Source organism: Mustelus asterias, chromosome 17 (assembly GCF_964213995.1).
Source record: "Mustelus asterias chromosome 17, sMusAst1.hap1.1, whole genome shotgun sequence".
Classification (NCBI taxonomy): domain Eukaryota; kingdom Metazoa; phylum Chordata; class Chondrichthyes; order Carcharhiniformes; family Triakidae; genus Mustelus; species Mustelus asterias.
This window is the reverse complement of record NC_135817.1, coordinates 75,409,912-75,422,529: the sequence shown is the minus strand read 5'-3', so window position 1 is coordinate 75,422,529 and position 12,618 is coordinate 75,409,912. Positions and strand designations below refer to the sequence as shown.

The 12,618-nt window shown below is 50.4% G+C and overlaps 1 protein-coding gene across 1 annotated transcript in view; it reads right to left on the bottom strand.

Annotated features, from left to right (window-relative positions):
- Positions 1-875: 875 nt before the first annotated feature.
- The window catches only part of pcp4b (Purkinje cell protein 4b), a 117,275-nt gene continuing 105,532 nt past the window's right edge, over positions 876-12,618 (bottom strand). Inside the window, exons 2-3 of the mRNA XM_078232058.1 lie at positions 10,849-10,900; positions 876-1,220 (exon numbers count right to left, since the gene is read on the bottom strand). Of these exons, the coding sequence (XP_078088184.1) occupies positions 1,087-1,220; positions 10,849-10,900 (186 nt within the window). The 3' untranslated portion in view covers positions 876-1,086. The remainder of the gene's footprint in view (positions 1,221-10,848; positions 10,901-12,618) is intronic.

The following is a 12,618-nucleotide window of genomic DNA, read 5'->3' as shown; positions in this document are numbered from 1 at the left end:
TAATTTGTGAATTTGATTGGACTGAAATGAGTATAAATAGGGGGCAGCTGGGACGTGAAGTGGGTGGGCAGTATGAGGGGAGACTGAATAATGTCAGTAAACTCTCTCAGTAAAGAACACTTCCACGTCTTCACCAACTGGCTTGTATCTCCTAATAATTATATCCCTTTAGCTCTGCTTCCATGGATGAGCACTTGGCGCGTCATAACATTCAAGGCTATGGGCCAAGTGCTGATAAATGGGATTAGGTGGGAGGTCAGGAGTGTCTCGCATGTTGGTACAGACATGATGGGCCGAAGGGCCTCTTCTCCACTCTATGATTCATCCCTTTCTGCACTATCCGTGGGAGCTATATATCCCTTTTTGTGATAGGGAGATCGGAACTATGCACAGTACTCCAAGCGTGGTCTAATCAAGGTTGGGTACAAATTTCCATACCATCTCCGCTTTTTAATACTACGTTTCTAGAAATGAATTTTCATGTTAGCCAGAGCTGTCATTACTACTTCCTGAGCTCTCTCTGCAACGAGCCCTGGACCACGCAGATGGTGATGCAGCCGGTTCCGAAGCTGTTTTCGATTAATCATTGGCAGCTGGAAGAGGAAGGCAGGAAGCCTGAAGCCAATGATTCTCTCCCCATAGCCACCCGTTGAGTGTTTCCAGAATGTTCTGTTTTTCCTTTCAGATTCCCAGCATCTCACAGTGACTGACGCATGAGGCTTGCACCCCTGCTCTGAGGCAGCAGGCCCACGTGGGAGCCCCACTCCCGGCACTAGTTGGCACCTCCAGGAGAGGGACAAGATTGGCAATCGCATTTGCCGTGCCACCTGCTGCTTCTACTCGTAGCTCTGAGAAGGAAGATCACTGCAAATGTGTCAGGTACAACGCTGACTTTATTAATGTATGGATAATAATAGGAGTAGGTTACAAGTGAATGACTAAGGGTAGTATTACAGAAGAGTTTTCAGGAGTTTATTCAATACACACACACCGACAGTGTTTTTTATTTACTGCATGCACCAACAGAAGTGAGCTATGAGGGAGTCGCCTGGTTACGTGCTGTCTGCTCAGCACCCGAAGGAAAGCCTAAGAAGGATCCTGTTTCTTCTTCTGGAATTTTCTGAACTGACTCTGTATGGCGACAGCAGCCTTCTCTGTCTCCGGGGCATCCAGATCGATGTCAAATTCCTCGGCATCCTCCTTCGAAGCTCTGGCTGTGTCTACAAGACAAGGAAAATGCCGCATCAGTCTTGGCTGCAGGTGGGTTTATCACTCCCGCTATGGCCCCATACCAATCTAGTCCTCCTCCAGATACCAAGCCACAATGGAGACCCCTCCAGAGTTAGCCGACCTTTTGACTGGGAGATGGAAGGCAGATGAGGGGTAGCATATAATCCTACAGTGCAGAAGGAGGCCATTCAGCCCATCAAGTCTGCACTGACCACAACCCCACCCAGTCCCTATTCCTGCAACCCCACATATTTACCCTGCTAATCCCTCTGGCACTAGGGTCAATGGCCAATCAACCTAACCTGCACATCTTTGGAGTGTGGAAGGAAACTGGAGCACCCGGAGGAAACCCACGCAGACACGGGGAGAACGTGCAAACTCCACACAGACAGTGACCCGAGGTTGGAATTGAACCAGTGTCCCTGGCATTGCAAGGCAGCAGGGCTAACCACTGTGCCACTGTGTCGCCCCAGGGAGGCGGGGGTGGAGGGGAGGTGAAGCTTGTCCTGTGTTTACTGGGCATGATGCACATCCCCCTCCCCAGTTTACTGGGACTATAAAGAACTAGTTTCCTCTTTTGGCCTGAGACCAGTGCTGTGGTTCCCTCACTACATGGGGCTGGTGAGCTGAAATCACCTGCTGGGTAGCTGTCTGGCCAAGAGGATTTTCAAACTGGGCCACTGCAACATCAATGGAGTCCCTCGGCAAGGTCCAGGAAGAAGTGTGGGGCTAAACGATCGAGAGGAAGGGTGATGGTGATCGAGAGAGAACAACTGGGGCGGGATTCTCCCAGAACATTTCTACATGTTGTCCCCAGCGGGAAAACTGGTGAGATTCCCACTGGTTAGTTTGGGCCCATTCAGTTCGCAATTCAACAACCCTTGGGCATTTTCTCGGAATCTGGGGAGATTCTCACTGAATTCTCCCACAATTGGAATTTTTATCTGCAGCGGGAACCTAAAGACTGCAGCAAGACTGGCTCCTTGGAGATCGGAGCGTCCTTTTTAAAGGACATCGTGATCCCCGCAGTCATAGGGAACACCCCAACGCTTGACCCCAGAGGGGCAGCCTCTCCTCCCTCACCAAATGTCCCAGTCACATCCCCATCCCCATCCCCCCCATACACGCACAGGCAGGAGAGCAACATTCAAGCCCCCTCCCCCATCCATCTTCGCCAGCATTAGGGCATCGGGGTATTGGGCTCCAACCCCCGAGTGAGCAAGACCCCGCTACCGGGTTGCCTAAGGCCCCATCCCCTTCAGGTACCCCCTTCAGGCCCAGCCCCTTGCCAGTTCCATCCTGGGAGTGCCAGCCTTGCAGTTCCAAGGTTGGCACTGCCAGAGTGCTAGGGGGCAATGCCAGGGCACTGCTCAGCCGTGTGTCCCTCCCCCACCCCATGTGGCCATCAGGACTTGTAATTCGCCTGGGTTCCTATCGCACCCTAGGGTTGGTGAATTGCAGGAACGCTTTCTGTGGCACATCCGGGGGCGTGAGGATCCGAAAGGGGGTTCTCCCCTGGCACTAAGTGTGATGTGGCCCCTCCCGGCGATTCTCCGGTCCCGGCGCAATCTGCACATGAGTGCGCGGGGCTGGGGAATCATGGCCCTGGAGTGGGAGATAAGCAATTGGGAAGTAGGGCTGCGAACAAGAGGGAGGAAGATGGAGAGTGGGCAGTCATGAGGAGGGGGGTGGGCAGTGATGGGGAGGGAGGTGGGCAGTGATGGGGAGGAAGAGAGGGTGGGGGCTGGGCAGTCATGGGGAGGAAGGGTGGGTGGGCAGTGATGGGGAGGAGGGGAGGGTGGGGGGTGGGCAGTCATGGGGAGGAGGGTGGGCAGTGATGGGGAGGGGGGTGTGAGGGGTGATGGGGAGGGGGGTGGGGGTGGTGGGGAGGGGGAGTGGGGGTTGGGCAGTGATGGGGAGGGCGATGAGGGGTGATGGGGAGGGGGGTAGGTGGTGATGGGGGGGATGGGGGGTGATGGGGAGATGGGTGGGGAGTGATGGGGAAGGGGTTTGGGGGGTGATGGGAAGAGGAGGTGGATGGTGATGGGTAGGGGGGATGGCAAGGGAGTGGGGGGTGATGGGGAGGGGGGATGGGGGTGATGGGGAGGGGGATGGGGGTGATGGGGAGGGGGTGAGGGTGATGGGGGTGGAAGGTAATGGGGAGGGGTTGATGGGAAGAGGGGGTGAGTGGTGATGGGGAGGGGGTTTGGGGGTGATGGGGGGTTGGGGCGGATGGGGAGGGGGGAGGGGGGTGATGGGGAACGGGCTTGGGGGTGATGGGAAGAGGGGGTGGATGGTGATGGGGAGGGGGTTGGGGGTGATGGGGAGGGGGGAGGTGATGGGGAGTCGGGTGGGGGGATGATGGGGAGGGGGGTTGGGGTGTGATGGGGAACGGGTTTGGGGGGTGATGTGAAGAGGGGGTGGATGGTGATGGGGAGGGGGATGGGGATGATGGGTAGGGGGATGAGGAGGGAGTGGGGGGTGATGGGGAGGGGGTGGGGGTTATGGGTAGGGGGGATGGGGGTGATGGGGAGGGGGTGATGGGAAGAGGGGGTGGGTGGTGATGGGGAGGGGGTTTGGGGGTGATGGGGAGGAGGGGCTGGGGGGATGGGGAGGGGGGTGGGGAGTGATGGGGCGGGGCGTAGGGGATGATGGGGAGGAGGGGTTGGGGGGTGATTTGGGGGGTGATGGGGAGGGGGATGGGGGTGTTGGGGAGGGGGGGAGGTGATGGGGAGGGGAGTGGGGAGTGATGGGGCGGGGGGTGGGGGGTGATGGGGAGGAGGGGTTGGGGGTGATGGGGAGGGGGTGGAGGTGATGGGAAGGGGGGGAGGTGATGGGGAGGGGTGGTTGGGGGTAATGGGGAGGGAGTGGGGGGTAATGGGGAGAGGGGGTGGGGGGTGATGGGGAAGGGTGTGAGGGGTAATGGGGAGAGGGGGTGGGGGGTGATGGGGAGGGAGACCATGAAGGGGGTCAGCAATGGGGAGAGGGAGAGGGACTGTAATTGGGAAAGGGAACGGGAGTGATTGAGAAAAGGTCACGGCGATAGTCACAGCTTTCACAGCTGACGGCTAGGTCTCGTGCAGATGACATTTTCATGAACCTCCCTGTCCCTGTGACAGCTATATTCACGGCAATCCAACTTTACAAAGGAGCCTGAAAGTGGCGTTATGTTCCCTGTTTGCATATTGCTAACCCAGGAGCAGCTTCTGACCAGCATTTTTATTTCCATCATCAATATGTAAGAAGTCTCACAACACCAGGTTAAAATCCAATAAGTTTATTTGGAATCACGAGCTTTCGGAGCGCTGCTCCTTCATCAGGTGAGTCCTGACTTTAACCTGGTGTTATGAGATTTCTTGCTGTGCCCACCCCAGTCCAACGCCAGCAACTCCACACCATGATCATCAATATGGCAAGGAGGCTACATCTGCCAGCTTGGAGCCCCATCGTTTTCCATGCTTCGGACTAGTTTTGCACTTCAACATTTTCGGGTGATGGAGGTCAGAAAAATCATTCCCCGAATTGTTTCTAAGCAAGATGCAAATACGTAACCAATCTCCAGTGTCTGATTATTGAACAGTGGCAGGCACAGCCTGTATACTCATCAACTGGCTTTGCTGAAAGTGCTGATTCAGTGAATGAATTTCCATGAGTTGAATATTGATCTACTTGCACTGAGAAATATTGTATTACTGCTCTGGAATGAAGGGCATGTGGCATTCCTGTGACACAGAATATTACAGCTCCCACTAAAATCATTCTACTCATGCTGGCAATGAATTTTCAGTCATGGGAATCATAGTTTCCTTTACCTTTTCCCCTTCCTAACTCTCAACAGAATCCAGAAAGTCAGCTAGTGCTCTGGAGACCTGGGTCCGAATCCCACCACGGCAGATGGTGGAATTTGAATTCAATAAAAAAAATCTGGAATTAAGAATCTACTGATGACCATGAAACAATTGCCGACTGTCGGAAAAATCCATCTGGTTCATTAATGTCCTTTAAGGAAGGAAATCTGCCGTCCTTACCTGGTTTGGTCTACATGTGACTCCAGAGCCACAGCAATGTGGTTGACTCTCAGCTGCCCTTGACCAGCTGGGGATGGGCAATAAATGCTGGCCAGCCAGCGACGCCCATGTCCCACAAATGAATTTTAGAAAAGTTCCAATGATTGTAACCATTAAACCTCATGTCTAAAGGTTACCGCAATAGCTCTCTCCTCCTCATCTTCCAGTCACTGGAGAACATTCCTCCATGGGGCACATGTTTCTATTAATAGGATGGAGGGTTATGGGTAGGTCTAGAAGGTAGGGATGTGTTCGGCACAACTTGTAGGCCGAAGGGCCTGTTTGTGCTGTAGTTTTTCTATGTTTCTAAATAGTCCCACCTACCTCACCTGTATCCCATTCTGCACCCTCATATACTCTCCTCTATAGTAAACCATTCTTACCCAGAATCTCAAACCTGTCCATCTCGCAAAATTTCTCACTCCCCACAAGCTATGGTCACCTCACAAGACATTATTACATTCCCATAATTCATACCATTGGATAATTTAGATCTTTTTGTGAAAACACTGACTTATCAGAGTGACTGCACCAGCTACTGGATGAGGTGGACATGGGGTGGCGATCCATGGGGTTAGAACAAAGAAGAATAAAGAACAAAGAACAGTACAGCACAGGAAACAGGCCCTTCGGCCCTCCAAGCCTGTGCCGCTCCTTGGTCCAACTAGACCAAAGGGTTGGGTGGGAAGGTCATAGAGTCATAGATTCATGGAGGTTTACAGCATGGAAACAGGCTCTACGACCCAACTTGTCAATGCTGCCCCTTTTTAAACCACTAAATTAGTCCCAATTGCCTGCGTTTGGCCCATATCCCTTAATAGCCATCTTACCCATGTAACTGCCTTAATGGTTTTTAAAGGACAAAATTGTACCCGCCTCTACTACTGCCTCTGGCAGCTTGCTCCAGGCACTCACCACCCTCTGTATGAAAAAATTGCCCCTCTGGACCCTTTTGTATCTCTCCCCTCTCACCATAAACCTATGCCCTTCAGTTTTAGACTCCCCTACCTTTGGAAAAAGATGTTGACTAGATCTATGCCCCTCATTATTTTATAGACTTCTATAAGATCACCCCTTCGCTCCAGGGAAAGAAGTCCCAGTCTATCCAACCTCTTCTTATATCTCAAATCATCAAGTTCCCGTAGCATCCTAGTAAATCTTCTCTGCACTCTTTCTAGTTGAATAATATCCTTGGTGACAAAGGACAAGATGTTGAATTTTATCCTTGAATTGTGTTCCATTCACTTCTTCTCGAACATCAAGTCCAAACGAGCACTGCGCAGTGAGAGCAGTGTTCAGGAACTGTGGTCTCACTGAGGGACAGTCAATGAACCAAAGGAAACTAGGAACCCTACTGCTTGATCCCTGCTGGAAGTGCATGTGTACAGATGTTGGGGTTGCGGGGGAGGGGAGGGTGCGGGGGTGGGAGTGACGAGGGCACTCCATGACACTTTCCCATTGACATCCTACTGTTGGATTGAGTGCCTGGGATTGATTCTCCGTTCAGTAATGGATGACTCCAAGGGCCAGAATGCCAAACCCTAGCAAGACGTCAACATCCTTTAGGGAGAAGATGAGAGGCACAAAACTGACAGAAAAACAAAAGAAAATCCACTGCTCCAAGTTTCCCTTTAGGGTGAGTGGTTGATTATATGCTAAGCAGAGTTTGCTTCTTTTTAATGAAGGTAATAACCAGTTAAATAATGGGTTTTAATGTTGATAAATATAAGGTTCTTCACAATGGAGCAGGAAGATGAAGGTGGGGAAGGAAAGGCGGGAGTGGGAGAGTCAAGATGAAGCTGTTATCAACAAGTCTGCTCCTGCACTGGAGAGCGTATGGGACAACACTCTGAAGTCGTAACGTGATCTTCTGACCTCGAGCTCATTGCCCAATCCACAAGTGGAACACAGGGGAGATTTTCAAGCTCACTGGAGGAGGAACTTCACAAATATCCCATCCTCAATGATGGAGGAGCCCAGCACAGCAGTGCCAAAGATAAGGCTGAAAAATTCACAGCAATCTTCAGCCAGAAGTGCCAAGTGGATGATCTATCTCAGCTTCCTCCTGAGGTCCTCAGCATCCAGTCAATTCGATTCCCTCCACGTGATAGCAATGGGTACTGAAGGCACTGGGTACTGAAGAGGCTATGGGTCCTGACCATGTTCCAACAACAGTACTGAAGACTTGTGCCCCAGAACGTGCCAGGCCCCCTAGCCAAGCTGTTCCAGTACAGCTACAACACCTCTGGCACTGAATGCCAGAGGTGAGAGTGACTGCCCTTGACATCAAGGCAGCATTTACCGAGTATTGCAGCAAGAGATCAAGGGGGTTCAGGAAGCAAACCCTCTGCTGGTTGGAGTCATACTTGGCACAAAGGAAGATGGTTGTGGTGGTTTGAGGTCAATCACCTCAGTTCCAGGATCTCATTGCCAGGGTTCCTCAGGGTTAGTGTCCGAGGCCCAACCTTCTTCAGCTGCTTCATCAATGACCTTCCTTCCATCATAAGGTCAGAAGTGGGGATGTTCACTGATGACTGCACAGTGTTTAGCACCATTCATGATTCCTCCGATGCTGAAGCATTTCATTCAATATCTCTTCCCAAAAGTAATGGAGTCTAAAACTAGAGGGCCCAGGTTTAAGGCGAGAGGGGAGAGATACAAAAGGGTCCAGAGGGGCAATTGTTTTCAGACAGAGGGTGCTGAGTGTCCGGAACTACCAGAGGCAGTAGTAGAGGCAGGTACAATTTTGTCTTTTAAAAAGCATTTAGACAGTTACATGGATAAGATGGGTATAGAGGGATATGGGCCAAATGCGGGCAACTGGGACTAGCTTAGTGGTTAACAAAAAGGGCGGCATGGACAAGTTGGACCAAAGGGCCTGTTTCCATGCTGTAGACCTCTATGACTCTATGACTCTATGTCCAAATACAGCAAAACCTGGTCAATATCCAGGCTTGTGCTGAGAAGTGGAAAGTAACATTTATGTCACACAGTGCCAGGCAATGACCATCCCCAACAAGGGAACCCTTGACATGTTAGTGACTTGTATATTAGTTGCTTTTAAGGGGCACCTTGTCAGATACATGAATAGGATGGGAATAGAGGGATATGATCCCCGGAAGGATAGGGGGTTTTAGTTCAGATGGGCAGCATGGTCGGTGCAGGCTTGGAGGGCTGAAGGGCCTGTTCCTGTGCTGGAATTTTCTTTGTTCTTTGCTCTTTAAGGGAGAATCGAACTATCACCCCTTGACATTCAAGTCAGCGTTAAATCCTCCACTATTAACAGCTTGGGGACTACCATTGATCAGAAACTGAACCGGACTAACCTTACCTGGTCTGATCTACATGTGATTCCACAGCCACCAGCAATGTGTTTTACTCTCAACTGCCCTTGGGCAACTAGGCATGGGCAATAAAATGCTGCCAGCCTGCGCCGCCCATGTCCTACAAATGAACAAAAAAAATCCCCAGTTGCCCTTGAGAAGGTGATGGTGAGCTGCCTTCTCGAACTGCTGTCTGCAACCACTATGCTGTTAGGCAGACTCAAGCCTGGCATCTCTGATGGCGTGGATCTCAGGAAGATGCCCAGATGGATAATTCATCTGACATTCCAGGGTGAAGATGGTTGTGGAAACTTCAGCCTTGTCTTTTTTCCATGCTGGGATCTGTACTCACTGGAGGTGGGGATGTTAATGGAGCTTCCTCCTCTGGTGGGATCATTGGGTTTAGTGCAGGGAAGTGGAGTTAGGGTAGCAGATCAGCCAGGAACTTACTGAATGACAGAGCAGACTTGAGGGGCCGAATGGCTTCTCCTTTTTATGTTCTCCTGCTAGTGGTTGAATTGTCCACCACCATTCATGACTTGACGTGGCAGGATGACAGAGTTTTGATCTGATCCATTGGTTGGGGGATCTGGCCAGTTGGGATTGGGTGGGTTTGGTGACGGGAGCGGAAAATATCATGAGGAGGCCAAAATAGTGTTTCATAATGATGTGAAAGCATGACACCTCTCCATCCCCCTCCTCCCATCAATGACAGACTATGTTTCCAGGTGTTCAACATCAGGCACCTCACTATAATAAATTATCAAATCGTTATCAGCCCATTCACCGGAATCATCCTCCCACATCCACCCACGGTGGCAGGACAGTGTGAAACGCAACTGGTCTCAGAAGGTGTGCACCTGGCGAGCAGTAATCCCAGGGGAGCTCGGAGGTGAGTGCAGCACTCAGGAGGGAAAAGTTTGTGCCCAGGGTAGTGCCCATGTAGAGGTGGGCAGATTGATGCCGGGGTAGTGACAGGGGGTACCGGGGAGGGGGGGGGGGTGAGGGGGGGGGGTACAAGGGTGGTGAAAGGGTAAGTGTGAGGGGTGGCGGGGGGTAGGTTGGGGTGGTGCACCTGGAGGAACTGGTTCGCTTGCTGTGCGCTCGGCCAATCTTTGAAAATGGCGCACTGGATCACTGAGTGTCAGAGCTGTTGGCGGGACGGACCAGGCAAATCAAAGGCCTTCCCACCAGCGTTATGTCGTGGAACCCGTGACTTCAAGTTTTCTTTTTAAATCCCGCACTACATGGCACAAGCCGATATCGGAGAAAATCCCGACCTTTGTCTAAAGCACGCTGCTTTCACTGTTTAGCATATCTGAAGCTCTGTGTTATAGCTTCACTAGGCTGGCACCTCGTTTTTAGGTACGTTTAGTGCTGACCTCTGCACACCTTACTGAACCTGGGCTTGATGGTCATGGTAGTGTGGGGGATATGCCAGGTGATAAGGCTAAAGATTATTTTAAATATAAATCTGCTGTTGATGGCTCACAGTGCCCTAGGGATGCCCAGTTTTGAGTTAAATCTGTTCTGAATTCATCCCATTTAGAACAGTGATTGTGTCACATGATGGACAATATCAGAATTTTGCCTCTACAAGGACTATACTGTGGTCACTCCTCCCAATACCATCTTGGACAGATGCATCTGTGACCAATAGATTGGTGACCAATAGATTGGTGAGGGTGAGGTCTAGTAGGTTTCTCCTTCACCACCTGCCTAGGCACAGTATGGCAGGTAGGTCCTTTTGAACTCGGTCAGTGGTGCTACATTGAAGTCCTCCACCCAGACTACTACATTCTGTGCCATTGCTACCCTATTGGTCCAGTTATACAACTAATATGCTACCGTACTGTACCCCACTTAGGTACCACTCCAATAACATAACCACTGTGCTACCTCTATGTACGCCACAAGTACTTTCTTTGCCAAGATCTCAAGGTATATGTATCTCGTCTTGAGTCTTCAATCGATTCTTCACAAACTGATTGGGCGCAATCTTACCTCCCGCTACAGCGAGGTCGGAGAATTTGGCAGCCAGCCCAAATCTCCGTTCACTGCGGCAGGATGGGAAAATCCTGCCGGAATGAACAGTGATTACATTCCAGCCATTGTTTCCCAGGAATTGCACCAGGAAAATCTCAATTGATGAAGAGCTTTGAGTTTCATTCATTACTATTCTCTATTATCTGAGTGTGGATGGGAAAATAACACTGGAAAATATTTACCTTTGCCGTCAGATGTCTTCTCTTTCCCATATTTTGCTCCAGTGTTTTTTCTCTGGAAAAGAAAGGGAAAGGTTAATTGAGTTTTGTGTGCAGTCTCCTTGCACTGGTCAGATCCCATTTTATCCATTGGAAAACCCTGCTAATTGCTCATGTCTTCCGACATCCATTGTAACACCTTTAGTGAGGATAGTTGGACACACCAGCCTTGGCACATCTCTGCGGATGTTGTCAATTCCATTATTTAGTTGTCCCATTACCAACTGCCCCAAGGGAAATTCAAAGAGATTTGCACCGACTGAGACCAGAGGGATGATTATTTCTCCCAAGTCAGGAATGAAAGTGGGTTCAGTTAGGGAAGCAAGTGATCAGGATGCAAAGTCATACATTCTGTGCTTATTATTACTCTGTTCTGAAGTCCATATTTACAATAGAAGTTGTCAAGGTAAACCTGCCACACTACAGCACGCCTCCCCTTCAGTGGTGGCAGTGGAGCATGTAATTAGAGTGTGACAGGTTTACACAAACATTCTCCTTTCTGTTCGTGATCACTGTGCTCTGAAGCCTGCTGAGGCGTGTTTGCAACTGGAAGTCAGATATCGAGAAAGTTGCCCTTGCCACACGGTCAAATAGCTTGCCGACATTACACTGCAAGTTCCAATTCTATCAGTGTGCATGAATCAGATTCTGAATCGCCACAGCAATGACTACCTGCCTTTATTTCCTGATTCTTCCATTGATGGTGGCACAGTGGTTAGCACTGCTGCCTCACAGCGCCAGGGACCCAGGTTCAATTCAGGCCTCGGGTGTCTGCCTGTGCGGAGCCTGCACGTTCTCCCTGTATTGGCTGGGTTTCCTTCGGGTGCTCCGGTTTCCTCCCACACTCCAAAGAAGTCCGGGTTAGGTTGATTGGCCATGCTAAATTGCCTCTTAGTGTCAGGGGGATTAGCAGGATAAAGAGTGTGGTTGCAGGGTTAGGGCCTGGGTGGGATTGTTGTCGATGCAGGCTCGATCGGCCGAATGGCCTCCTTCTGCACTGTAGGGATTCTATGATTCACTACAGGTTGAGTATCCTTAACAGTAAACATATCCATAAACCACAATTCTTTTTAACCTCACCGACCTGTAGAGTGGGAAGTCTAATTGTTTGTCTTCACTGTTTATGGTGAACATGTCAAAAAGAAACTGATTTCAGGCATCCTGTAGTTATTATTCAGTGATACAATTTACTTTGCTTGCCATTTTCTTTAGGAACATGGGGCAGGAGGAGTAGGCCATTCGGCCCCTCCAGCCTGCTTCTCCATTTGATAAAATCATGATTGATCTGATAGTTATCCCAAATCTGCATCCCGCCTACCCCCATTAACCTGTCACCCCGTTGGTTACCAAGAATCTATCCACCTCTGCCTTAAAGATATCCAAGGACTCTACCGCCATTTAGAAAGAGAGTTCCGAAGACTCAGAACCCTCTGAGAGAAACAAGTTTCACCTCATCTCCGTTTTAAATGGGCGACTGCTTATTTTTAAGCGGTGACCCCTAGTTCTAGATTCTCCCACAGGAGGAAGCATCTTGCCCACATTCACCCTGTCCATACCCTCAGGATCTTCGATGTTTCAATTAAGTCGCCTCTTACCCTTCTGAATTCCAGCAGATACAAACTTAGCCTGTCAAACCTTTCTTCATAAAACCTTCTCTGCACTGCTCCACATTCTTCCTTAAGTAAGGTACCAATGCTCCAAATGCGGTTTGACTAGTGCCCTGTGTAACTGAAG